This window comes from Panicum virgatum, chromosome 4K (assembly GCF_016808335.1).
Source record: "Panicum virgatum strain AP13 chromosome 4K, P.virgatum_v5, whole genome shotgun sequence".
NCBI classification, from domain to species: Eukaryota; Viridiplantae; Streptophyta; class Magnoliopsida; order Poales; family Poaceae; genus Panicum; species Panicum virgatum.
In genome coordinates, this window is record NC_053139.1 from 40,468,213 (window position 1) to 40,496,114 (window position 27,902).

The window sequence follows — 27,902 nt, forward strand, 5'->3', positions numbered from 1 at the left end:
AGAAAGGCTTTAGATAAATTAATTTGGGGTTGGATGCTATATTTTCTGGTGATCATAAGTCATGTATGACATGTTAGATGTTGCTCATGCAACTCTTGTTTAAACTTGATATTATTTGCATGTTTGCTAAAGCTAGCTCATGACCTTCATGCTTATGGATGCTCAGTCGTGACCTTGTGTCTGTCTTGCTTGCTCTTTTGATGCATTGTCTATTGCACTTCCATGCATTCATACATATGCATTGTCGCATCTCATTTAGGTACGATAGATGAACCATATGAAGGACGTGCTACTGGAGCCGAACCCGAAGACGATGTTGGTGGACATATCCCGTAGACGGATGGATGGAACCCGATGTGCATGACCAAAGGAAGATGCTCGCCAAGCGAGTATCATCTAACTAACACTGACTTAGTGTTAATCCCAGGCAAGCCCCGGTGCACATCCTATTATTTCAAATTTATGACACCTATATATGTTTCTATTACTTGTGCATTAGGTTTAGGAATTGTTTGAAACTCTAGTTGCATGATCCCTAGGTTCCCTGGAGTTATACTAGTATGTATAGGACGATAGAAATGCGAGTAATTTCTGGTCACTCGCGAGATATAGGATATCTCGTTATTTTGAGTATATGGAATATTGGAATAGGTTGGAGAAGGAAAAGAAAATGGAGACCGGGCGGGGAAAGGCTAGCCCCGTCTGTGTCGATTAAAGACCGTTCGTTGTCTGGCCCTGTGATCGAGTTTGAATTGTACTAACTGCATGCCGAGAATAGGAGGTAGTCGAAACCGGTAAGCCTAGTACTGCCTTGTTTCGAAAGTACAGAACTTCTACCCACCCCTTAGGGCAGTCGAGTGGCCGCGGAGAATTGGGATGCATATGTTTACTTTTGGTGGTCTCTCGTAGAGCTCGGTTGACTATATGCAGGTGGGGCGGTTCTGTAGTTCGAGGCGGGGAGGGGAATTGTTGGTTCGTATTGTCCGACGGGGCAAATACGTGCCGTGTTGGTTAGGTCCACCTTGCAAGGTTAAATCAGATCGATTCGCCGTCAGTCGCTCTCGGACATGAGCTCCTTGATCTCCGAGTCACATCGTAGTAAGGAAATGAAACAACACGAGTTGATAAATGCTGATGTTATCTAATTAATTATGTTTTCACCTTGGTTGCTATAGATATGCAAATCATAGATGTTTAGCCAATTTATTGTTATAATTTGGAGATGAAATTTTGAAGTTAAGGATCTATTTTAGATGCTTTTTGGCAAAACAAACCCACCAGCCAAAAGCCTTGCATGTCTAGATAATGGGCTAAGTATACCCTTGGTCGGGTAAGTCTTGCTGAGTATTAGTATACTCAGGGTTTGTTGTTTACCCTGTTTCAGGTATAGAGGCTAACCAGGATTAACATCGGTGGGCTCGATGTGACGTCTTCACGTCTCCATAGTTATCGTTTTATTTCATTTTATTTCAGTTGGTTTCTAATAAAAATCTTCCTCAGGTTAGACTCTCTCTACCACTGCTGTTATCTATTATATGAACTTTAATTTGTAAAAGTCATTTTGTAAATACCTTAATATTGTTTACTATTTTGTAAAATTGTATCATGCTGGTACCGTCTGCGCTCGCCGTCGCGCGAGACTTCTGGTGTGTTTCGATCGGCTTGTGGGTTGGAAACAGGCTGTCAGGTTACACTTAATTAAGCTAATGCGCCTGATGCGTTCAAATGATGGCCATTACGCTTAATTAAGCCGTTTAACTTGGCGGTTCTGTCATAGCGCGCTGGCTCCACGACACCTGGAAAGGTCTAGCGGGGTGGAGTGAAGGTGGATCGTGGATCGTCCTGATCCAGGACGATGAAGAAGGGGCAATCATGGAATTTTTCGGCCAGCTCTGGTTAGTCCCCGATTCATCCCCTTGCTCGCCTAGGGTTAGAGGCGGTGGTGAGCGAAGCCGCGATAACTTGGTGTGGATCGAGAAATCGAAGTGGGTGAGCAACTCCTTCACCCCAAAGGAGTGCTTTCCGGTGGGTGATGGTGATGTGTGGGACAAATCTCCGAAGCGATTGAACTTTGCTGAGAAGATTTGGGGGAAAGGTGAGAAGAAGAGCTTTGCCCAGGCTATGCAATCCATGGCTAGTCGGGGGCGTTGGGGGAGGAGGCCAAGGAGCCCTGAGAGAAATTGGGATGAGTGGCATGGAGGATACTAGTACCCACCACCACCACACCCCTACCCGCCGCCGCCGCCATTGTACCAACCACCACCACCACCATATGGCTTCTTCCCAAACCCCTCGAATCCACCACTCCCATCCCACCCCCCACCACAATACAACCATCCCCCTCCATTGCAGTCAAACTACAGGCCGTGTGGGCAGAATGCAGGAGGAAGAGGGAGGCAAGGACAACAGCATCAACAGTTTCAGAAAGGTAATCCTGCTACCCCTCCAAAAACTCTTGGGACTGGGTCTGACAGTGGCAATAGGAGGAGAGATGAAGAGAATACTCGAAATCATAGTGTTGATAGTGGCTCGGTTGTGACAGAGAAGTTTCCTCAGGTAATTTTCTTCAATTGTGGGGAGACTGGACATTTCAGCACTGGTTGTACCAAACCCAAAGTCTGTTTTATGTGCTATTGCAAGGACCACGTTGCTGAAGGCTGTAAAGAATGGAAAAAACCTCAGCTGGCTGCCCAATACTATGGCAGTGCAAATAGGGGGTTGGGTTTCCATCACATTGATGTGGTAACCAGAGAAGGGAGGTTCAAGCATTGGGCTGGTTTTGAAAATTATGGTGTCTTCACGATTGAGGAGGGCAATCTGAGTTAGGAGGAAATTATTAAAACCTTGAAGCAGCAAGTTGATAAAGAATAGGCCTGGAAGTTAATGAAAATGGATGAGTACAGATTCCTAGTGAAGTTTCCACCCCACATTAGAGTAGAGAGTAAAGTATTGTGAGAAGCAAACTACTTCTACCTGAAGAGCAATACTGTCATGGCTTCTCTCAAAGTCTAGAATGGTGATATTGAGCCTGTGGGTCAGCTGATAGAAACCTAAATCCAGATAAGAGGTGTTCCCCCTAAATGGAGTGATTGGACCACAATCAAGGAGATTGCCTCTAATTTGGGAAAGATCTTAGAGGTGGACTGGCAGATCCTTTTCTCCACTTTCTTTACTGTTATCAGAGTAAAGATCAATTGCAAGGACCCTAGCAAGATACCTGAAAAGAGGATAATGGAAATGGATGATAAGCTATACATGATCAACTTCAAGGTGGAAGATCTAGACAAACTGAAAGAGAAAATTGATGGACCTGATGAGGACCCTGATGGTGATCCTAAGGATGGAGATGAGGGGGATAATGGACAAGAAGAAGGCAAGGTGAACATCCACTGGAGATAAAAACCCTTGACTTTGAACCAGGAAATGGATGATAAGCTATACATGATTAGAGGTTTGGGAAAATTAGGTAGAGTTTCTGCTTTAGTTGACAGTATTAGAAAGAATCATGTAGATTTTGTGGGAGTTGTTAAAACAAAAAAGAAAGCTTCACTCCTGGTTTTCTTAAATCTCTCACTGGAAATACCCCATTTAGCTGGTGCCACCAACCTGCTAGAGGTTCAACTGGGGGTATCCTGTTGGGGGTGAATTCTGACCTTTTTATCCTTACTATCAGTAGTATCCTGAAGTTCTCCCTTAGTGCCATGATCTTGGATAAGAAAACTGGTTTTAGCTGGAAACTAGTTGTCATTTATGGTTCCCCTTATGAGGAGGGGAAACAAGAATTCATAGATGAGCTTCATAGCATTATGTCTACCTGGGCTGGCCCTACTATGTTGGGAGGCGACTTCAACTTAGTAAGGTTTAGCTCTGACAAAAGTAATGGAGTGTTTAATCATAAATGGGCTGATGCCTTCAATGATTGGGTGAGTAAATGGGGCCTAGTAGAACTGAACCCCTCAAATAAGTTATTTACCTGGACCAATAACCAAGTCAACCCTATCCTGGCTAAGATTGATAGAATTTTCGTCACCACTGATTGGGAGGCTGCCTTTCCTCTGGCCAGAGTGAAAGCCCTAGAGAGACCCCCAGTGACCATAATCCCCTACTAGTTGATTCTGGAGATAATCTTTTGTAAGGATCGGTAGACCAAGAGGGGGGTGAATTGGGCCTTTTTCAAATTTCTAAAATAAAATAAAACAACCTTAACCTATGCAATACTAGTTGATAAAGACATGCCTACGATGCCCGAAAATTTATCCCAATCTTTCACGGTACAAGAGAATAAGAAAATACTTTCTCTGAATTTTTAGTGAGGCTGATTCAATATTCAGATATAATGCTTATATTTGCCAATGAACAAGCGACCTCTAGCAGCTGCAGGTAATATCCGAGACAAAAATCCCACCAACGGTAGTGGCAGACAGCAGGTCACGGAGTTGACAAATTAATCTCGATGCCAAAACTCAATAGCAAAATGCAGCGGACAGAGTAACAGCACTTCGGCTTCAAACCAATAATTAAATCTTGATAAAAGTATACCTCACGGAAATGACTACAAAGGTGGATCACGTCAGATACTTGCAAGTAGTAGATTCAATCCACGTAGCAGATAGAAGTTCTCCGACCCGTACTCCAATTAGAGCACGATCCAGAGAGGGGATTCCGACGGGAATCGATACGAGCCCAAGAGAATTCAATTCCTTGTTCACGTATCCACGCAATCCGAGGAGGATCGGCAAGGTAGACTATGGACACAAACTCAAAGATGTGGACTCCGATATCAAAATATGCAATGGCTTAAAAGGGCTAATGGGATGGGAAAATAGCACGAACACAAAATTTTCTAGGGCTTTTTGGTGGACTGTGGGACAATGGCAAAATTGATGAAACTAAAGATAGATGTGAAACCTGACAGTAAACCTGAGTCTCTGAATACCAAATAATGGGGACGTGGGTTCCCGATCTTCCGTCAGATTCTGGATAACTCTCGTTGTAGGCGGAGCGAGACACACCGATCCGGCTTCAGATCCTAAGACCCGAATCCAGCAATCTTAGCACCACAACTCCTCTGGTTATCAACCGTGTCACAACCCGGTTGACCTCGCTAAGAAGGCTAATCCCTGCAAGTGCAACGAAGAACACAAGCAAGAACTCGAAAGAACGCAGCTCAATTGAAGTGATTCTGCAGATGAAAGATTAATCTCAAGTTGGGGTCTCACAAACCGACACGGCGGCGAAACTGTTCTCGACAGAATAATCTAAGCAAAACCCAAGTAACCTAATGGCGGCTGCTGTGTATATAGAAGAGAGAGGCTAGGGGGCGGCCAAGGGGGTGGCCGGGCAACCCTAGGGAGTACAAGGTCTTCGGGCCCAAAAACTGGCGTCGCTGCATCCAGGCAGATTCTGGTTGTCTTTTTGTTTTGACGATTCCCATCAACTCCGAGCGTATTTTGATATGGGATCAGTTGGGTTGGAAAACTTATCTCCTTAGCTTTCCAACGATATATAGAACGCCCAAAACGGAGCCCGTATGTGGCCTGGGCGTCCGTTTTCGTGAGGCCTGCTCTTGCAGTCCGAACCGGACTCGCGAATAAATCGGACTTCAATGTGGATTGGGCTTTGAACTCTATCTTCGCTTGGGCCTTGGTCATATGCTTATTGGTCATGTCCTCATCACTAGTAAGGCTCAATTCACCAACCGGCTAACTAAGCAACCTACACAAGCTATAAAAGATACAAAAAGATATAAAGCTAAGCAAGGTAGAGCTAAGTTATGATCTCTAGGGTCAAGGACATGAATAAATTGCATGAAAGTAACTGCTTGAATGTAAAGAGTTGGCAAGAGACGACCGGATTTTTTTCCGTGGTGTCGATGTGTTGGCACACACCCCTAATCCACGTTGTGACACTCACTAAGAGTCTTGTAACCTCCCAAGTCACCAAGACAAGGGTGCTCACTAAGAGTCTCCGTTCACCATCCCGGCGTGGTGGAGCTCAAGCCACGTATAATCTTCTTCGGGCTCCTACAATTAACTTGGCAAGCTCCGCAAGAAGCACCTCAATCACCAAGATCGTCTAGGTGATGCCAATCACCAAGAGTAACAAGCTAGGGCCTTCACTTGAGCAAGAACCGATCACCAAGGACGGATGCACACAAGCTTCTCCCTACTCAAGTCCTTAGCTTTGCTTCTTGGATGGTTGAATGATCAAATGAGTGGAATGTGAAGCTCAAGGTGACTCTCAACAAAAGAACGAGTGTATGAGTATTGCCTGATGTCAAGAGAGTATAAAATGACCCATTGGAGGGGTATATATAGGCAGCTCACGTGGATAGAGCCGTTGGAGAAAAGCTGCCAGAAAAGTACGCAACGCTAGTTAATCCGACGGCCCTCCAAAAGTCATCGTCGGTTTAACCGATGAATGTAAACTGCCCTTTTGAAAAATTAGCCATTACTGCTCTGGCAATTTAACCGACGTATCATCGGTTTAACCGGTGAATGTAGCTGTCCCATGATTCACTGAAAAATCAACTCTCTGGACAACTACACCGACGTTAGCTCAAATTCATCGTCGGTTTAACCGGTGAGTATAAGCTCAGAAACCCCTGGAAAACCAATGTTCTGGATAACTGCACCGACGTTAATTTCAAATATCGTTGGTTTAACCGGTGTACTCAGTGTCCATGCTTCAGCGACAGCGTTTAACCGACGTATAGAAACTTGAAGGCGTCCGTTAAACCGGTGATAAGACTTTTTCCTGATTTTGTCTGTTTTGATTTGAGTCTTGAATGAAATCCATCTTTGCTTGAGATATGAGTTGAGTAGCACTTGTTTGAGCTCCCAAGAACCTGAGTGACCAATGTGTGCATCCATTTTTTGATTGACCATGTCTATGATCAAGTTACTTGGCCTTAACCCCTCTTAATAGTGCGACCTCTACAAAACTATAAAACCTATACTAATCTAAGTGTCCTTCTCAATCTTGCGACACTTAGGACTAGAAAGATCCTTAGTCTTGTTATGTACTTGAGTTGAATACCGAGATCGCCTTTTTGAATAATGAAATTTAGGGGCCTCTTTAACATATGATCCAATGATGGATAAGATTTCATTAAGCTGCACAAACTCATTAGTCACAATAATGGTTGTCATTAATCACCAAAACATACCTTGAGGGCCTAGATGCTTTCATCTTTTCTTTGGGAAGAAGAAATTTAGATTTGAAAAATGGTGGCTGAAAAGAGATTCTTTTAGAGAGGTGGTAGTGAAAGCCTGGAATACCCCTTGCCCTGACTCTAAGAGTATAGATGCTTGGCAGTTTAAAGTCAGAACACTTAGAAGATTAGTCAGAGGATGGGCTTCCAATGAGATGGCTGCTTTAAATAAGCAAAAGACTGAGCTAGCTACTGAATATAATAGTTTAGATAATAAAGCTGAGCAGGGGTTGCTGTCTCAGCATGGTTTAGCTAGACTTAAAGAGGTTGCAGATGAGCTAGATAAAATTTGGGGTCTAGAAGAAATAAAGGCTAGGCAAAGGTCTAGAGATAGGAACGTCCTAGAAGGTAATAGAAACACAGCTTACTTCCAAGCCATAGCCAATTAGAGAGCTAGAGAGAAAACTATTGATCATCTGATGGGCCCCAATGGCTTAGTGGAGGATCAGCAGGGGATGAGTAGAATAGCCCTTGAGTTTTACAAGAACCTTTTTGCAGAAGAGCCTAGAGATAATCTAACCCTTCAAAATAACTTCTGGAATGAGGAGTTAGTTACCAGTTTAGAGAATGAGATGTTAACAGCCCCTTTCTCTGAGGAAGAGATAAAGGAGGCCGTTTTTGGTAGTTATGCTGAAGGTGCACCTGGCCCAGATGGTTTATCTTTCCTGTTCTACCAGGAATTCTGGGATGTCATTAAGAAGGATTTAGTTAAGCTTTTTGATGATTTTCATAAAAGTGATCTGGACCTTTTTAGGCTAAACTTTGCTATGATTACTCTTATACCTAAAGTCACAGATGCTAGGGATATGAAGAACTTCAGACCTATAAGCTTGATTAATTGTAGCTTTAAGATCTTCTCTAAGGTCCTAACTAATAGACTAGGTCTGATTTCAAATAGATTAGTGGCCACTAATCAAAGTGCTTTTATCAAGGGGAGATATATTTTGGAGAGTGTAGTAGTTGCTCATGAGGTTGTCCATAGTATCCATAAAAGTGGTCAGCCTGGAGTGGTCCTTAAACTTGACTATGAGAAAGCATATGATAGAGTTAACTGGGATTTTCTCTTTGAAATCCTGAAAACTAGAGGTTTTAGCGAAAAATGGATTGGTTGAATTAGTGCCATGATCAAGAAGGGATCCATAGGTGTAAATCTTAATGGGGAGGAAAGCTCCTACTTCAAACCTGGTAAGGGGCTTAGGCAGGGGATCCTCTATCACCCCTTCTCTTTAATTTAGTAGGAGATGTTCTAACCAGGATGTTGATCAAAGCCTCTAATCAAGGTTTGATTAAAGGACTTTTATCTGATCTTGATGGGAAAGGAGTTGTATCTCTGCAGTATGCAGATGATACAATCCTTTTCTCCACCAATGATGAACAAAGCCTTAGGAATTTGAAGTGTACACTAGTTTGGTTTGAGAAAATTTCTGGCATGAGAATCAATTATCACAAAAGTGAGCTGATTCCTCTGAACCTGGAGGAGGATGAAACCCATAGAATAGCTCACATCTTTCATTGTCCAGTAGGTTCCTTTCCTATTAAGTATCTAGGTATTCCTTTACACTTTGATGAAAGCGATCGGGTGCTCTAGCCTAAGAGGGGGAGGGGGTGAATTAGGCACTATTAAAACCTTAACCTATGGCTCTAACTAGTTTGCACAAAACTTAAACTAGATCAAGCTATCTAGATGTGCAACTACGGTTCACCTTAGTGTGAAACTCTCATCCCAAAAGAGTTTTGTAACCTATAGCCAATACTAGCAAGATACTACACTAAGAAAGTAAAGGCACACAAGTTGCAATATGAAATGCGGAAGCTTAAATGGAGAGTTGAGAGGAAGCGAACTCTCGACACGAGGATTTATCCCGTGGTTCGGATTACCACAAAGACGCCCCTACGTCCACGTTGTTGAAGCACTCACGAAGAGTATCGCTTCCCGGCAATCAAGTCTCTTCCGTGAACACAATCACGGTCACCTTGATCCCGATCTTCACTAAGGGAGATTGCCCACGAAGGAGGGGTCTCCGTGAAGCGTCCCCTCATAAGAGAAGACTTAAATGTGATACAAAACATCAGTCCCAGGAGGCTGATGCCACATTTATTACATCAGATGGTTCAAAACCTTACAAACCTTGGCGGACACTCGATACAGATGATAACAAGGATTAACCAAGCTACGACAATACACCAGAGTGCTACCAATACGGGATCTAACTCAGGCTCAGAGTACTGCGACAGCGGAGGCATCTCGACAGGGCCGGTACCACAGGCAAGGTTGGGTGTAGAACGATAACCCTACTCGGCGTCGTCTGGCACGAAGTCTGGGTCTTCTTCTGTAAAAAGTAAGAGTGGGGTGAGTACAAACGTACTCAGCAAGTCCAACCACACCCACGGAGGGGGTTATAACAGAATAATATGCATAGGTAAATCAAGGGATAGGTTACGGTTTAATCTGCAGAAAAACGATATTTTATGTAGGGGTTTATTTTAAAGAAAAACCTTTTTGAAGTCAGCTTTTACAGTAACACAGAGTTCAGATTTTGAAACTGCTACCGGACTCCCCGTCCGTCGTAGCACACGGCACAACTGCCGGACACGTTTCCAAAACAACTCACACTAGCCCATCCCAAAGAAACACTAGTTATGTGACCACACCATAACTCGCCCAATACCGTGGGCACGGACTATTCGAATAGATTCTTAACTCTGCAGAGGTGTGCAACTTTACCCACAAGTAGGATACCACAACTCGAACACCGTCGTGCCGGTGTAGATCCCAACATAGCCATTACCCACCATAGCTAAGCCTGACTAGCCATCACGGGTTGCACCAAGGGGTCATTGACCGTTCACTCGGGTATAACCGGGCATAAGTCGCTCTGGGCTTATCCCTTATCCTTAGTCACCCGTTGCTCTCAGCTCTCCTGATGGCTATCACACCAACTAGTGGGATTTATGCTACGCCGTTGCCCATACAACGGTCGAGTGGTTTGCACGATAGTGGAGTTAGGTGAGATGACACACCAACTCGGTCCTTACATGCGACAAGATGGATATCTCCCTTCATTGCCCTGCCACACAGGCATAAGCACACCAATCGGCAATGCACACGGGAATGCCGTCCATCTCGCCCATACTCATCTTTCGAAAATCCACATTTTATCCCTTCCCATACGCACACATTTTCTTTATAAAATAAAGCATATTATGAGTAAAGTCCTGAGCGTTCTAATATCGATTAACGTCCAAACAAAATCAGACATTAATCGAGGTGGTCAAGGAATGGTCATCACAAATCAAGGGGTGGCTATCCAACCGTGTTTTCATGCAAGCAAAACATATGCAATTTATAAAATAGGCCATTGGGTTGTATTTATAAAAACTAGGACAGAATCATGCATCAAGGGATGGGATTGAACTTGCCGTCTTCAAAGCCTTCGGGGAAGTCCTGTCCTTCGGGCTCGGGGTCGCGGATCGGGTCCTCGTTCACCTGCTCACAGTACCGCTCGTCAACGGGTTCTCCTTCGTTCACTCCGTGGTCTACAGCGCACACAAACAAACACACAATCAGAACAAGGATTTGTCGTCGAGCTCGAAACGGGAACACATGAAATATAGAGCATAGAGTATTATTTTTGGGCGGTTTCTGAATAGTATGGCCAGAACTGAGTTAGGAGAGGCGGGGTAAAATTTTAGGTTAAGCTGGGGTCGTTAGGCACATAAAATGATAGGTCAGGGGAGCGTTTAGGCCCTAAACAGGGGTCCAGGGACCTAATTGTAATTAAGATTAAGTAGGCAGGGGCTTGGTTTATATTTTAGAAGTTTCTTGGGTTAATTAAAAAGGGTCAGGGTGTTATTTGTAATTAAGTTTATATGGTGGGGGTTTGTTTTGGAAATATAACACAAAAAGGGGTTTATTTGCAAAAATGCCAAAAGGTAGATGGGCTCTTAAACAATTAGGAGGGAAGGGAAGGGCCTAGGGGCAAATGTGCCCCTTCTTCCTCCCCTCTCCACGGGAGAACAGGGGAGGGGCCGAGCGGCGCCGGCGGCGGCCGATTCGGGCGTCCTGCGCCTCGGCGGCGGCCCGGGGTAGGGGAAAAAGGAGCAGGGAGGTGGGGCGGCTCGATTCCCCCACCTGGCTCGCCTTGGGTTGGAGCGAGGAGGCGGGTCTTCGGGGGCGGGCGGCGGCGGCCACCGGGGTCCGGCGGGGCGACGCTGCAGCAAGGGAGAGGGGGCCGTGAGGGGGTCAGTGAGGTCGGGGCGGGGTGCGGAGCTCGGAGGCGAAGGGGGTGATGCTAGGCGCCCATTTATAGGCGAGCTAAGGCGGTTGGGGTTCGCCGGGACGCTGCGGAGGCCGGCGACCGGGTTAATGGCGGTGGGACAGACTTGGTTCTGTGCGGGCGTCAACGCACGGCTAGCTGGTGAAGCGACGGCTCGACGAGCGGCGCTGTGCTTCGTCAATGGCGCCAGTGGGGGGGCGAGGTGACAAGAGGCGGCGACCACCGCAGGCGGCACTGCACTAGGGTCGCCGGCGCTGTGCGCCGGGGCAGCGGCGTGCGCGCGCAGGGGGGGGCAGGGCGTGGCGTGGCCGGGGCGCGCGAGTGTGGCCAGACGGCCGTGGCGTGCGCGCGAAGCGAGCTGGGGCCTAGCGTGGGCGCGCACGAGGGGGGAGCGGGGCAGGGCAGGCCGGCTGGGCGCGCTCGTGCGCGTTCGCGGGGCAGGCGAGCGTGCGGAGCAGAGCGGGCCGTGAGCGGCGGGGCACGGGCGCAGGGCGAGCGGTGCTGATGGCGCGGGAGAGTAGGGTCGGGGGGCCGGGCCTGGTGTGCGCTCGGGTAAAAGGAGCCGAGCTCGGCGTGCTTCGGGGAGGAGAGAGGGAAAGGGAGCCGAGCACGCGAGGAGGAAGAGAGGAGAGGGAAGGAGAGAGAAAAGAAAAGAAAAGAGAAAGAAATTGAGAAAAAGGAAAAGAAAAAGAAAAAGGAAGGGAAAGAGAAGGGAAAAAGAGGGGGGCGAGCGCGTCGGCGCTGATCGCGGCCGCGGTCGGCCACGCGTGAGTCGGCCGCGTGCGACGCGCAGGCCGAGGGCCAAACAGGGATGGGACAGCGGAAGATTTAGGTGCCGGCTCGATTCCTCGGGATATCGGGAAGTCAGGCGGAAGAAGAAACAAGAAGGGGTCGAGCTCAACGACAAAACAAGGATTAGCGCGTGATTTATTTTTGTTAAATTTTTGGGATGTTACACTCCGTCCCCTGCACAATGTCGTTGACGCCGCTCCACACCAAGCCGGAGGGTCGTTGAATTGCCGGCAAGCCACCAATTGCTCCAAGGGGCCGGCGCACCGTAATACAAGTGTGGTTCACTCTAGAACCAGCCACAGGGATCTCAACCTTTCTTGTTCACTCACTCAAGAGCTAATCTACAACTCACACTTTACAAAGGTAGTGCTAAAACCTAAGAATTTGATCTTTATGCTCTTGGATGGCTTGGAGATTTTCTTGGGTGTGTGTGGGATGTTCAGCAACTCCAGCAAGCTTCAAATGGCCGGGGGAACACATATATATAGGCCTCCAACTTGAACTAGCCATTTAGAGCCGTTGGGCACATTTCTGCGTAGGCATAGGAACTTCCGATGCTTGGGCATCGGTTCTTCCGGTCACTAATAGTTTGAACTAGCCGTTGGGCCTTTCTGACGAGTTCTGCAGCTGAAAAATGGTACCATAGGAATATCCGGTGGTAGCATCGGAACTTCCGGTGCTAAAGGAACTTTATGGGTTCAAAAACATGCTCTCTGGACAATAGTACGGGCATTGCACCGATGCCCTTTTTTGTAGCATCGGAATTTCCGGTGCTTATAGAAATCAGCTTCAAGGTGCTTCGTATTTTGGCCATAACTTTTTACTCCGAACTCCGATTTGGATGATCTTGTACTCTTTGGAAAGCTTGTGAAATTCTCTACAAGATTATGCTAAAGTCCATCTCATTTGACAAATTTTAAGCATCGGAATAACCGGTGATAGGCATCGGTTCAACCGGTGCCACACAGAAATCAGCTTCTCCGTGTTTTGACCATAACTTTTTACTCGGAACTCCGATTTCGATGATCTTGTACTATTTGGAAAGCTTGTGAAATTCTCTACAAGATTATGCTAAATTCCATCTTAATTGAATAAGTTTTGAGCGTAGGTTAAACCGATGCTTGTCGGAAGGTCCGGTGCAGGGTCATAGGAAGAACCGGTGCTACTGATTTTTGCATAACTCGTCCAATTCAGTATTTCTTTGAGTTCTTTATTCATGTTTTGCTTTGCTAACCCTTTTTTATACATTTTTGGTACCTAAAAAGATTCACTTAACAAACTTGTTAGTCACATTGATTGGGTTGTCATACGATCACCAAAATCACTCGAAATGGCATAAATGGTGACATGTTCGTTACAATCTCCCCCTTTTTTGTGATTGATGACAACACAATCAAAGCAAGCATAAAAGTTGCAAAATTTGAAAAATTGAACCATTTACACATGCTTGGATGCTTACCACCATCCAATGTTGGTTTAGCCTCCCCCTAAAGCTATGATTCCCCTTTTTTTTCTCCCCCTAGTTACTACTCTTCTCTCATATGTTGACTTGATCCACTTAGGCATTTCTCCCTCTTTGGGATATGCTTCTCCTTCTTGAGAAAATACCTTTCTTTGATCCACATTTCTCCCCCTTTGGAATCAAATCACCTAAAAAGTCTTGCTCCTAAAAAGGTCTTGCAAAAAACAATATAGCTCAAGAGAAGGTTAGTAACCTAGGGAGTTAGTTCCATGACTCATGATCCAATTGTATGATATCAATGAAGATACTAATTAAAAATTTCACTATGGTGGATCACAAAATCACAAAACTAGCATGACATGAGCTATGCTTTCCATAAGTATGTGCACAAAATGATAATGTGAAAATCAAGTGTACAACTAAAAGTTTCAACAAGAAATCTTAGATCATATCATGCACGGAGGTAGCTCTAAAAAAGATAAGAAATTGACAATTATACCAATTGAATGAGTTTAGAACCTTGCATACCTTTGGGGGTTCTTTGTTTACCTTGCATGTACCAAATTGAAAGTGACTTGCAACCAATTGAAAGTCTTTGAAAGAAGAGTACTTGGTACACCAAGTTTAAGCAAATGTATGAGTATTTAAGTTCAATAAAGCATGGCTCAATATTCATGAAAGCACAAATTATCTAATCACTCTTATAGAGTTGTTTGTTCACATTGATCGTGAATAACATTCTCTTAGAGTGTTAACTCCATCATGAGACTAAAAAAGATAAACTTGTAAACATGTTAGTCTCAAAATCACAACTATAGGATGAACTCCCCCTAAATGTGTGCATTTAGTGTTTGAATCACCAAGCAAATATATGCACATTGATTTTGACATAATTGGGAAGTTTACCCTATAGCTTGTGTTTATGGTACACATATGAAATACATACCTCATGATATCCATGTACCATGAAGGGTAACCTTGTGTAGTTTTCTACACACTTATCAAAACATGTAGGTTGCTCATGAGTTAGAATCATTACACAAGCAACCCACCATATATAACACTAGGAGATGCAATATGCAAACATCCTAGCAAAAATAATGGAGTTACATGATGCTTGAAATGAACTCTTGCTTCCACTTGGGCAACACATGTCCAAGTTGTGAGCTTATCTTGTTTTGTCTTGAAACTTCACTTCAACTTGTAAGCTAAGTCTCCAAATCCCACGAAGCCGTCCTTGGCTTTAAGTCTCCTTTGGAACCCACACCATTTGAGGCCCCTTCATATTTGTGATGATGTCCTTGGGCACCCAAATGGAGTGGTTCCAACTCCTTTCCTTCTTCCCAATCTTGTGAGCAACCACCTTGACATTTGTCTTCTTTTTGATCACATAGGAGGTGCTATTCCTTTTGTTCCTCCGGTTGGGCTTGGTGTAGATGAGAGAACTCTTGATTGTGAGCTTCTTTTTGTTCTTCTCATCCGGAAGCTTCTTCCTTTGAAATGAACCGGGTTCCCGAAAGGGCAACCCGACTCCCTGTATCGTCGTGATAGTCCCTGGATCAGTCGCTATCACATACAGAACTCATTTCAGGCAGAAATCACAGTCATACTAGCAATTACAGAACATTCATGGGTTTAACTTATTACAGCATTCGGGATAATAGTAATAATCTCTGAGTACAAGCCCGATGGGCTAAATGAAGTGCAAACAGAAAGCGTAACGGTAACTAGGTCTTCATGCTGGTCCTCCTTCAGGAATCCTCTTCTCCACAGGCATCCTTGAGTGTAGCACGCCTTCAGTCGTACAAACCGTCATCGTTGTTGTCGTACTCCGAGTCATACCCTGCATCTACCCAATCTATCCCCAAGGATGGGATAGGTCCACGTCACCATCCGCATGAAGCAATATGTGGATGCATTAAGGTAAAAACAATGCCAAGGAAAAGGCTATGGTTTCCTATGCAAGCATTTATAACAAGTCATCCATTCACCCTCAGACACGGGCAGCTCCGGCACCCGGACTCCCGGTCAACTAACTTCCACTACAACAACTACCCAAGTTCGGTGCGAGAGCTCCCTCTCCCCGCACCTCAGCTGCTATCCGAGCAGGAAAGTGGACTAGAGGGAGGTAGAAAAGTATATGTGGATCTAACTACATTTGTGGGGCCAGATCAAGAGTTGTAAATGACCGAGTACGTGGCTATATATATAGTTTTCACCCTGCAGGGGTTGTACACCTGTACCCACTCGCCCCGAATCCAGCCGGCAAGCAACTCCGACTATCTCCGAGGCACCAGTCAACGAAACTAACGGCTACGGCACCATCCTACTCCCGGTCTGGGGCGCGTCCTCCCGCAGTAGGTCGCCCGGGGCTGTGAAGCTATCTAGAATGGAATCTCCATGGATCCTGCGATCGGGGGCTAAAGGGTCCTGCCCACTCCCCCTGACACTGAAACACTCTCCTCCTGCAGTAATGGTGCCGCGCGTAGCTAGCTCGGGCTCGGTCCCCCCTCATAAAGGATAAGTGGTGTGCACGTTTGACATAGTTCCATCACCGGGGCCACAAAGTCAAGTCCTTAATCCCGCAAGGGTGAGCGTCTTCGTCCACAGTTTGCGTTCCGTAAACACGGTTCGCGATTGGCACCCATTACAGGTATCGCCACCTCAACTCCTCAACTCATGTTCCCACGGGAACAGCCTTGCACCCGCCACAGGTGCTCGTCACCCATCACAGGTGCTCACAGGGTCGTGCCCAACACACAACCCCCAGCTCCCGACCCTAAGGTCGGAGAAAGGGTCCGCTCGCCCCGCTGTAACCTATCCCCAACTCCTGTATATGTGGAGGCATCTTCCAGCACGCAAGGACTATACCATATATATGCTCCTCGGCATCAGGTCCTAATCGTAATTACGGGAAAGTATAAGGGTCCAAGTGCAAAGATACACAAAACTCCCCAAAAGAAGATCCAAAACACAGCAACTCCTACTCTAGCGCGTAGGTCATGATTTTAGAAGAATTATGAAACTGGTTTCATAATTTTCGGAGTTACGGTTGATTTATTATCAATTTTCTAAGGCTAAAAGCATTTCTAAAAATAATAAAAGGATTTCAGAAAACATAAAAGAAAGTCAGTGACACGTGGCAGCCTCTGGGCGTGCCACGTGGCATGCTGACGTCAGCACGACGTCATCAGGGGGTCGGGCATGATGACGTCAGCATGGCCCATGCTGATGTCATCGTTGACCAGGTCAACATTGACCCAGTCAACGGTCAGCGGTTGCCGGTCTCAGGGGGGCCCCACTGGTTAGTCAGCGGGTCTCACCGACAGGTGGGACCCGCGTGTCAGTGCCGTGCAAAAAGAAAAAGAAAAACGGATCGCGTCATCGGGCCGAAAGTCCTCCTGGGTTCTTCTCGTTCTTGGGCTTGCTAGGCCGGTCCTGGCCCATTTCTTCTTCTCTTCCTTTTCCTTTTTCTTCTCTTCCTGCTGCGGCTGACACCTTGGTCCCACTTGTCGGCGTCTCCGGGATCCCGTGCGGCCTCCTCTCGATCCGATGCGAACTCTAGCGCGTGTGTGCGTGCGTGTGCTGGGTAGGCTCGCCACGCCGCGAACGCGGCGTGGGCGCGGTGACGACGCGGCAATGGCGCGTCGGGGTGGCGGTCCGAGGCGACAACGGCGGCGGTATCCGTGCTTCCGGCGAGCAAGGGCTCTGCCTTGGCTGTGGCATGCACGCACGTGGTCTAGGAGGGATCAGAGGCAGTCTGGGCTGGTCCCGAGCGCACGCACGCCGGCAAGGCGGCGGCGCGGCCATGGTAGTTTGGCGAGGCAGTGGTGGCTGCCCGTTCTCGGCCACCAGGCAGGCGAAGGCCTGGCCTTGGGCCAAGAACGTGCACGCGAGCAGCTCCATCGTGGGAAGGCCACGGCGGAGCTCCGCGGCGATAGGGGCGGTGGTGAATGGCTCCCGCGGTGGTACCAAGGCACGCCTGCGGTGCGGATCGGCACGGGCCCACCCAAGGCAAGCAAGGGCATCGCCTTGGTGGCCTGGCCGTGGCTGTGCGCACGTGCGCGGACATCGGGTTTACCCGAGCCGCGGCGTGGCCGCGCGCTAGGCACGGCGGCTCTAGGACAGGGGAACGACGGGTTGCGAGTTGAACGGCGGCGCGGCTCGTCGGGCTCCTGCAGGCGCACAACAAGGAGAACGGGGGCTTCCTAGGGCTTCGCTACCGACGGCTCAACGGCGGCCAAGGCACGCCGGAGCAGGGGTTTGGCGAGGCGGAATGGCGGCGCTCACCTGGCGGGTCTGGGGAACATGTGCTCGGTGCGGCGGCAATTCGGTGCAGGCGGGCCGAGGCAGTGCCGAGCTGCAACGTCGTTGCAGGGGTACGGGTCGCCGAAGTGGAGAAGCTCCAGCGACGGGTCCTTCTCCTTCCTTTCTCTTCTCCCTTCCTCTCCTCCTTGACTCCTCTGTTTCCTCTCTCTTGGCGGCGGCGGCGAAGGGGAAATCCCCTGGGTGGCTAGGGTTTTGGTGCCGGGGCCGTGGGGGTTTTATAGGCGAGACGCTAGGGGTAGGGGTGGCCCGAACGCCGGGGAACAGCGCGGATGTGACGGGCTCGCCGGGCGGACGCATTGCGGCATCAGGGCTCCACAGCGGCTTTCGTGCGCGAGGGGAAAGGGGGAAACGCGCGCGGCAAGGAATCGGGCCGACCGCGGGGGCAGACGTGGGCGTCAGCAGGGCAGTTGGCCGGCGGGAGTTGCGCTCCGCGCGCTGTCGCGACGCGCCGCGAGGGAAAAAGCAGGGGAGCGCGGCGGGCGTGAGGAGGAAGGGAAAGCTGACAGGCGGGGCCCGCCTGTCAGTGGCTCACGGCGGCGAACGGGCGTGGGGTGAAGGGGTAGCGGGCCGAGCGTGACTGGCTGGCTGGGCCTCGCGGGCGTCCGCGCATGTGGGCGTGCGCGACCGGACCGCAGCGGCCGGTTTTGGGCTGGTCGGGGTGGAAAGGTGGGTTGGGCCGGCTAGGTTAGGTTGGTCTCGGCCCGGTTTAGTTAGGGAGTTTGGTTAGCTTTTTGTATTTGATTTGAATGGTTTTAATTCAAATCAAATACCACACAATTCAAATAAAAACCATTCAAACGAATCTGAAACAAGTAGAGGCAATAAACTCCAAATCCAAATGTGACACACTATCATTTAGGTCCTTGTGTTAGAGTTATAGTTTAAATTCTAAGAATTTGGGGAAAGAATAGCATTATCCCTTTCACGCAAAAAGTTTTTGAAAATTCGTATTTTTGAAGATTATAACATTCCTTAAAATTACGGGATGTTACATCCTTGGTTGAGGACACTTGTTGGACTTGTGGACTTCTTTGTGGCACTTTAAGCAAGTCACGGTGGACCCCTTCTCAAGTTTCTTCACCATGTCTTCACGGTTATCTTGAGAAGATTGGACATTTCTCTCTATGCCTTTGCCCTTCAATCTATACAAGTCCTTCATGAGCCTTTCCACTTCTTGATTGAGCTCATCATTTTCTTTAGCAATGAGATCATCACATGATTCTATAACAACATTCTCATAACATTTCTCATTGCAAGGGTTAGAGCAAGAATCATCAATTAAATCAATGCAAGAAGTTGAAGCATCTATCCTAGAGATAGGAATTGCACAAGGGATAGTTTGCTTCATTTCCAAAGAGTCATTAGTATCATTAATGCTCTCAAATTTTAATTTGAGCTCTTCATGCTCCTTGCTAAGCAATTTAAATTTGCACATCAAATCTTCAAAATTTGTAGCAAGAGAAGCATTTAGATCATTGAGAGCATTAATGTTTTTAATTTCTTTTAATTGCTTCTTAATGACTTTTTGGTGCTCATGAACAATGTCAAGAAGTTCATCAATTGAAGGAGAGTCGGAGTCATCATTACTTACATCGCTATCCATATCTTTTGCCATGAAGCAAGTGTTGGATGATGATCCCATGCGGGTGGTGAATTTCTTGTTTGATTCATCACTTGAACTTGCACTTGATTCTTCACCACCGCTTACTCATTCACCAAATACGGCATATGATTCATGCTTGGGCTTCTTCTCCTTCTTTTGCTTGTTCTTCTTGAACTTCTTCTCAACCTTCATAAGTTGATGGTGAGGCCCATCTTTGAGGTAGACCATATACCCCATTGAGTTGATTTCCTTCAAGCATTTGTTCATCTTATTCACTTGCTTGTGGAGGTTGGGGTTCATTGGCTCTTTTTCATCATTTGAGGAGCTTCTTGCATCTTCTTCTTTCTCATCACTTGAGCTACCTTTGATGGCCATATTCTTCAACATCTTGAGATGTTTGCATGCAAGTGCGCTATGTGTTGGTGAAGAAGATGGCGCTTTTGCCTTGATGTCATTGCGTAGCTCATGGGCGATCACCTTGTTGAGGACTTGATTTGGTGTTATTGTGTTGAGCTCTTTCTCATATAGAATTGTGGTCACCACATCATAGTCCGGCCTTCGGAGTGAGTGAAGGATCTTGCGAATGAGTTCCAAATCTTCAATTTGCTTCACACCTAAGGAATTAATCTCATTCACAAGAGTGTTCAAACGTGAGTACATAGATTCGGCATTCTCATCATCAAGTTGCTTAAAACTATTAAGCTTATCAATGAGAACATGATATCTTTCGTTGGCCACATCCTCCGTGCCCTCATGGTTCTCAATTATAGTCTTCCATAGTATTTTAGCATTTTCACAAGAATAAACCCGGTTGAACACATTATCACTAAGAGAAGACAAGATTATGCATTTAGCAGCGACATCATATTGCTTCTCTTGTTGACCATTATTTTTTACACCTTCACTCACAACTCTCCAAACGTTTAATCCCGTTGCTTGGCGATGGGTTTGCATCAAGACCTTCCAACATTGGAAGCCCGTGCTATCGAACCGTGGAGCGGGTCTAAAAGGATCCATCCTTTCCCCCTAAGAGCTAACTCACTAGGCGGTGAAGCCTACCGATCTAATGAGCCGGAAAACACAAATTTGCCAATGGAATTGGCTTTTTTTGTGAGATAAGTGAGTCCCGGCTCTGATACCAATTGAAAGCGATCGGGTGCTCTAGCCTAAGAGGGGGAGGGGGTGAATTAGGCACTATTAAAACCTTAACCTAGGCTCCAACTAGTTTGCATAAAACTTAAACTAGATCAAACTATCTAGATGTGCAACTACGGTTCACCTTAGTGTGAAACTCTCATCCCAGAAGAGTTTTGTAACATATAGCCAATCCTAGCAAGATACTACACTAAGAAAGTAAAGGCACACAAGTTGCAATATGAAATGCGGAAGCTTAAATGGAGAGATGAGAGGAAGCGAACTCTCGACACGAGGATTTATCCCGTGGTTCGGATTGCCACAAAGGCGCCCCTACGTCCACGTTGTTGAAGCACTCACGAAGAGTATCACTTCCCGGCAATCAAGTCTCTTCCGTGAACACAATCACGGTCACCTTGATCCCGATCTTCACTAAGGGAGATTGCCCACGAAGGAGGGGTCTCCGTCCTCTGCACAATGTCGTCGACGCCGCTCCACACCAAGCCGGAGGGTCGTTGAGTTGCCGGCGAGCCACCAATTGCTCCAAGGGGCCGGCGCACCGTAATACAAGTGTGGTTCACTCTAGAACCAGCCACAAGGATCTCAACCTTTCTTGTTCACTCACTCAAGAGCTAATCTAGCACTCACACTTTACAAAGGTAGTGCTAAAACCTAAGGATTTGATCTTTATGCTCTTGGATGGCTTGGAGATTTTCTTGGGTGTGTGTGGGATGTTCAGCAACTCCAGCAAGCTTCAAATGGCCGGGGGAACACATATATATAGGCCTCCAACTTGAACTAGCCGTTTAGAGCCGTTGGGCGCATTTCTGCGTAGGCATCGGAACTTTCGGTGCTTGGGCATCGGTTCTTCCGGTCACTAATAGTTTGAACTAGCCGTTGGGCTTTTCTGACGAGTTCTGCAGCTGAAAAATGGTACCATAGGAATATCCGGTGGTAGCATCGGAACTTCCGGTGCTAAAGGAACTTTCTGGGTTCAAAAACATGCTCTCTGGACAATAGTACGGGCATTGCACCGATGCCCTTTTTTGTAGCATCGGAATTTCCGGTGCTTATAGAAATCAGCTTCAAGGTGCTTCGTATTTTGACCATAACTTTTTACTCCGAACTCCGATTTGGATGATCTTGTACTCTTTGGAAAGCTTGTGAAATTCTCTACAAGATTATGCTAAAGTCCATCTCATTTGACCAAATTTTGAGCATCGGAATAACCGGTGATAGGCATCGGTTCAACCGGTGCCACACAGAAATCAGCTTCTCCGTGTTTTGACCATAACTTTTTACTCGGAACTCCGATTTCAATGATCTTATACTCTTTGGAAAGCTTGTGAAATTATCTACAAGATTCTGCTAAAGTCCATCTTAATTGAATAAGTTTTGAGCGTCGGTTAAACCGATGCTTATCGGAAGGTCCGGTGCAGGGTCATAGGAAGAACCGGTGCTACTGATTTTTGCATAACTCGTCCAATTCAGCATTTCTTTGAGTTCTTTATTCATGTTTTGCTTTGCTAACCCTTTTTTATACATTTTTGGGACCTAAAAAGATTCACTTAACAAACTTGTTAGTCTCATTGATTGTGTTGTCATACGATCACAAAAATCACTCGAAATGGCATAAATGGTGCCATGTTCGTTACATTTGACAAGCTGAGAAGAGAGGATATCCAACCTCTAGTTGATAAAATCCTGAGAAAGATGGCTAGTTGGAAGGGCAAACTCCTCTCCCATGCTGCTAGGGTAGTTCTGATCAAAACTTGTTTAGCCAGCATCCCAGTCTATCTATTGTCTTTTATTAAATTCCCTAAATGGGCCATCAAAACTTTAAATACCCATCTAGCCAATTGTCTTTGGAATGATTCTGATGGTCACCATAAATACCACCTAGTTAATTGGGATACGATGAGCATGCCAAAGGATTTTGGAGGTTTGGGGGTCCCTAACCTTAGAGATTTGAACATCTGCCTCTTAGGCTCTTGGATTAAGAGATATAATGCAGATGAGGGGAAGTTGTGGAAAAATATCATTGATTTCAAATATAAGACTTCAAAGCCTAATATCTTTTTCAGTAAGGACACAGGTGCCTCCCAGTTCTTCAAGGGGCTAATGTGGGTTGCAAGAGGAGCAAAATTAGATTTTAGATGGAAAGTAGGCAAAGGAGACAAAATTAGATTTTGGGAGGATAATTGGCTAGGAGTGTCTAGTTTAGCTGTTCAGTTCTGGGATCTTTATGTGATCATAAATGAGAAAGCCAGTACCATTGCAGATCTTTGGGATGGGACTGATTTGAAGTGTACTTTTAGGAGAACTGTTGACTCTAATTTGAATAGAATGTGGTTAGAAGTGATCCAAATTGCCTCTACTATTAGTTTTACTGATGAGGAAGATACTTTAATATACTTTAATTTGGCAATTCACCACCAATGGAGTTTATTCTTCTCAGTCTCTTTACAAAACCATTAGTTTCAGAGGTGTGACTCCAGTTTTTGTTCCTAGCGTTTGGAATCTCAAGATTCCACCAAGGGTCCATATATTCTTATGGTTGCTGTCCAAAAATAAGTTACTTACCAGAGATAACCTTGCGAAGAGACAAAACCTAGATACTGAAACTTGCCTCTTCTGGAATGAGCATGAAACCTCGCAACATTTGTTCTTTGAGTGTGTAGTAGCAGGTACTATTTGGGATCTCATCTCGCAAGCTCTAGGGACTGATCTGAGATCATTCACGGCTGTGGCCTCTAAGTGGTTAAGCAATAAGAAATTTGCTGCTATTAACATAGTTAGTTCTGCGGTATTATGGAGCTTGTGGAAATTAAGAAATGATATTTGTTTTCAGAATACAGCTTGGCGAGATTTGAGGCTACTGCTTTGGAAAGTGGTAAAGCTGATGCAGAATTGGCAAATTCTGTGTCCTCCGCTTCTACTGGAAGACCTTCAAAGCTACATTACAATCATCAGAGAAATGGCAAGAAGCCCGGCGAGACTAATGAATGGGACTTCTTGAAGACGATCCAACAAGAGCCGGCGGGTAAAGTTTTGTCTGACGGTACACTCAGCATGAAGGCGTGGAGTCTGCAGCTGAATGAGATGGAGCAAGCTTTGATCTCTACTTAGCTGCCCCACAAGTGCTCCAGTTCCTCGCTGGTGTTTCTAGCTATCCTGAGATCGTTACTCCCTTTTTGTTTAAACTCAGTGTTACTCCTGTTGGGGCGTTCTCTTCTGGCTGTAAGCTGGTGCTTAACTCGGGTTGTTGGTTGGTGCCAACATCGAAAAACTGTAACGCACTGTTCTTTGTGGTCTTAATGAAAGGCAGGGGCTGAGCCCTAGAACTCTAAAAAAAAGTGTGCATCATGCATGGCTAATTGGTGGCTCATGATTGGCTTCTCCGTCCACAAGATATACAGAATGGCTCTATGTTTATACACAATCTTACCTGCTTTCGTCAAGAAAAGCTTGTTGGATCTTACCTTTGGATCTTGGTTCAACGGTCCAGATCACTCTGACAAGCCTTTCAGGAACCATCCTCGAGGCAGATCCAAATTTGAGAAAATGAGTTATCTTCAGAAATTTTCGTTCGGCAGATATTCAGCAATGTAACATAACAATAATGAAGAATGGCACACACAATCGCATATATACTGCAGGTCGAAAGTCTAATGTGGAAGTGCACACCACCAAACAGAGGCAATCTTTTACCTCTTCCATAGCACCATGGACTGCATAAACATGAATGCATTATATACCAATATTGCTCATAGCATTAAAGAACTGCATCACTCACAGGGGTGATGCTTGGGCAAGCGTGGCCCTAGTGTAAAATTCCCCAAGAATATGCAACGCCCATCAAGGTAACATATACAGCCATACAGGGATGCATGCAATTATCCAAAATCCAGAGCGAGAATGATCCCTCCATGTCTCAAGGGATTTCACTCAGAGGAGTGGCATACATCCAGCACAAATCTGCTGGCTACATATATACACCAAAATGCAGTATGCAAATTTCCGTTGAACTAAAGGATTGTTCTGATTTACCTACTTACGGGGTTTAACTTTCCTCGATGATCTTCTAATAACCTGATCTGAGTTATTGACTGCATTGCTGCTGGGTTCGTCCAAATCTTGCTCACCGTTGCTCTTGGTGACAGCCATTTTCGGCGCCACAGCCTCAGCGTTGGTACCTGTTTTTTTACTGCAACCACCATTTCCCCTTGCTTTTCTGGCACTGGCACCTAAGCTATCTTTGTTTTGCTGTCCCCTGGCAGCCCTGGAGGTTGTAGCTCGCTTTTTTGGCTTCAACATATCAGCGTCTTCTCCATCAGTCTCTGGATCCTTGGCATCACCGTTCTCAGCCAGTTGCTCAAGGTTAGTGGCTACCATTTTGCTGGATTGGGCTCCAGTCAATTTTTGCAATTGTGGCACATAGGCTGTTGTCTGTGTAAGGAGAGTAGACGTCAGAAGCTAGATGCGTCTGGCCATAGCTGAAGGTCAAGTACTGAAGAGGACAATCGCTTACCCTGCCACCAGCTGTTATGAATTCAATCTTCTTTCCTGAAAGGGTCAGAAACCTGATAAAACCTCAGAAGTAATGAAAATCCACTAGTGCATATGAAGAACTGGAATTGGCATGTTTGATGATTAGTTATAACGATCAGCAAAAACAGATATCAGCAAATTTAGCCCATCCAGTAAAATCATGGTCCAACTTCAGGAAAAAAATCTCACCATTGACTGTACCAGGCTTCTTGCCCCACCGGTGATGAAATAACCATTCCTTTGGAAAGCGCTCAAGGTCAGCATCAACTTCAACAGCATATTTCACAACCTATAGCAAATCCTTGGTCAGGAGCTATGTATTATGCAGGCTGCGTCAGTAGAGCGTTGTTCAGTTTCTCGAAGCAATCTCTAAGTTAGACCTACCTCTTGTATACTTCGGTGCAGTGCTTCACAACCCTCTCTAGATAGATTTGAAGCAATCTGTAATGGATGGATCCTTGACTGAAAAAAAGGAAACTGATCAAATTTAATCGCTACATTTTATGCAAGCTACACCAACTGTTCCAGAATGGACTAAAACCTGGTAAAGCACTTCATCCGCAATCCAATTACCAATGCCTGATATAAAGCTCTGCTCATTTCATAGTAAGTGCAACAAGTCAAGTGTGTATATTACAGGTAAAACCTTTTTGTTGAGACAAGCTAATATTGGTTGGATGCTGATCACCTGATCAAGTAAAAGGGCTTTTATTCCGATCTTCTTTCTACCCAGGGAATCCAAAAAATTGTCAACAGACATTGGCTCAAAGAGAGCATCTGGACCTAGCTCGGAAATTGGGGGTACAGTTTCAGGCTGCAAGCATTACCAAGGTGAGAAATTTGGATGATAAATAGAAAGTACTCCAGATAAATTAGAAAGAACCTGTGACGGCACTCACATCTTCAAACAAACGAACTCTTGCAAAGCGCCTTTTATCAGTGAAGGAAAACTCCAAGCCATCATCAAGCTGTAAATCAAGAAAAAAGGTTATCAAAGTTCAAAACAAAACATCACCTGCGCAAACTTTTGAGTTGTACAGAAATAAATTTAATTGAGATTAATATTACAATCTGTCTTTCAGTGTTTGGACTAAAGAGCCGGTAAAATAGTCACCGTAGGTGAAGTTGAGGTTAAACAACAATCGGATCTGTTTTTCTTTTTTCTTATAAAAAATCGAATCTGTTTTTTTTATAAAAAAAAGAAAAAGAAAAAAGCTTCCTGCCATGTCTCCCAACTATCGATCCTATTAGCCAGTGCCAAATCCTAGAGTTTGCTACTTATCCACGAGCCTATTCATTTATTTTATCGAACCAATTTATCTCTGGAAATGCAAGCCCTAAGATGGACTCAAGGCCCTAAAAGCCCAGCTTAGCTAGATGGGGATATTAACAACCACAGTCTGGGTTTTGTAAACGATTACTCACTGGCTCATCTGAAGATGCATTTTGCTGGAAGACTTTCTCGCTTATTGAAGGTTATTCTATGAACAAACAATAGTGTGCAAGAACAAGAATTCTACTTTGATCTAAACCCGGCAACTGCTACTTCATATCACATTTCATCAGTTTATACAAGCACAGTTGCGAAAACAACATGTTACCAATAAAACCATGAGCGCCACGCTAATGGGGTTGATGATATGTTGTGTTTGGGCTTGTTACCTCAGCAAAGAATTTAGAGTATTTGGAGGGCCACTCCTCTTCAGCATTGACAACCGATCTGCAGCCATATGCGAAGAATTAATACTAACAACATATTGCTGAACTTGCATAATCACAAAGTATGAACTGGAGAAAACAACTCGCCTCTTATAATTTGTAACAGGAACGCCCTTTATATATATCGCACCTGCCATCCCTACAATCCAAAGCAGGCTATTACAAACCCTCATTTCCTCAAAATTAGACAAACACAAATAAGCAGAACCTGTGCTATTGCTAAGGAGAACTAAACATAAATCACAACTAATCATAGCAACTTTCGTACAATTGCATAGGAGCACGAACTGAATGGCGGCATTTTAACTGACAACTTCTGAATAGCAAGATAATAAAACAGGTTTGGGACAGCAAAGACATGGGCACCGAATCGAAGCTAGTAGTAAGTAGTAACAAAGACAAGCCAACATAGTGCGCAAACATACTGAGTTACTGACCGAACTGGAAGGACGGGAAGGGCGGCGCGTCGAGCTGCAGCCAGAGGTTTTTCCCCTTCCGGCGCGCGGCGACGATGGTCCGGCCGACCATGGCGCGCTCGAAGGCCGCGCGGCCGGCGGGCGCGACGACCACCTTGGCGTCGTCCGCCACGGCGCAGCGCGCGATGCGCCTCCCCACGCAGTGCGCCTGCAGCGCCCGCCGCGCCGCCTCCACCTCCGGCAGCTCCGGCATCGCCGCGCGCTCCTGACAAACCTCCTCCTCCCTCTCTCTCTCTCCCCCCGGTCTCCCCCCGTCCCGCTCGTGACTCGCGAAAGGCTTCTTCCTTCTCCACCTGGCCCAGTGAGCCAGCCCGCATGTTTGGATCAGCGCGGCCCACGTTAGCCA

General features: G+C 46.1%; 2 protein-coding genes across 4 annotated transcripts; one reads left to right on the forward strand and one right to left on the reverse strand.

The window, feature by feature from the left end:
* The first annotated feature begins 1,766 nt into the window (after positions 1-1,766).
* Positions 1,767-24,229, forward strand: LOC120704038. The gene is made up of 2 exons (XM_039988282.1): positions 1,767-1,895; positions 23,662-24,229. Exons 1-2 carry the CDS (start codon positions 1,856-1,858, stop codon positions 23,937-23,939), a joined length of 318 nt encoding a protein of 105 aa, XP_039844216.1. The 5' UTR covers positions 1,767-1,855; the 3' UTR covers positions 23,940-24,229.
* Positions 24,230-24,565: 336 nt separating this feature from the next.
* On the reverse strand, positions 24,566-27,871 carry LOC120704035 (formamidopyrimidine-DNA glycosylase-like). Of its 3 annotated transcripts, none has more exons than XM_039988279.1 (10): positions 27,518-27,871; positions 27,168-27,219; positions 27,024-27,081; positions 26,261-26,329; positions 26,050-26,175; positions 25,903-25,953; positions 25,746-25,823; positions 25,551-25,650; positions 25,342-25,376; positions 24,566-25,259 (listed from the first exon to the last, which is right to left on the reverse strand). In XM_039988279.1, the coding sequence occupies exons 1-10, from the start codon at positions 27,747-27,749 to the stop codon at positions 24,861-24,863; spliced, it is 1,200 nt and encodes a 399-aa protein (XP_039844213.1). In that variant the 5' UTR covers positions 27,750-27,871; the 3' UTR covers positions 24,566-24,860. The 3 variants fall into 3 exon arrangements, 2 of the variants coding, with proteins under 2 accessions (XP_039844213.1, XP_039844214.1); XR_005687366.1 differs by having other exon boundaries at positions 25,034-25,259; positions 25,342-25,441; positions 27,518-27,804; XM_039988280.1 differs by having other exon boundaries at positions 25,034-25,259; positions 25,342-25,393; positions 27,518-27,803.
* Positions 27,872-27,902: the final 31 nt, after the last annotated feature.

Coding starts and splice junctions, on each gene's coding strand:
- LOC120704038 (XM_039988282.1), top strand. CDS start 1,856: ATGAAGAAGGGGCAATCATGGAATTTTTCGGCCAGCTCTG. Junction 1,896..23,661: donor GAATTTTTCGGCCAGCTCTG/GTTAGTCCCCGA, acceptor ATTTGTTTTCAG/AATACAGCTTGGCGAGATTT.
- LOC120704035 (XM_039988279.1), bottom strand. CDS start 27,749: ATGCCGGAGCTGCCGGAGGTGGAGGCGGCGCGGCGGGCGCTGCAGGCG. Junction 25,824..25,902: donor CGGATGAAGTGCTTTACCAG/GTTTTAGTCCAT, acceptor CCTTTTTTTCAG/TCAAGGATCCATCCATTACA. Junction 25,260..25,341: donor TCATAACAGCTGGTGGCAGG/GTAAGCGATTGT, acceptor CTCCTTACACAG/ACAACAGCCTATGTGCCACA.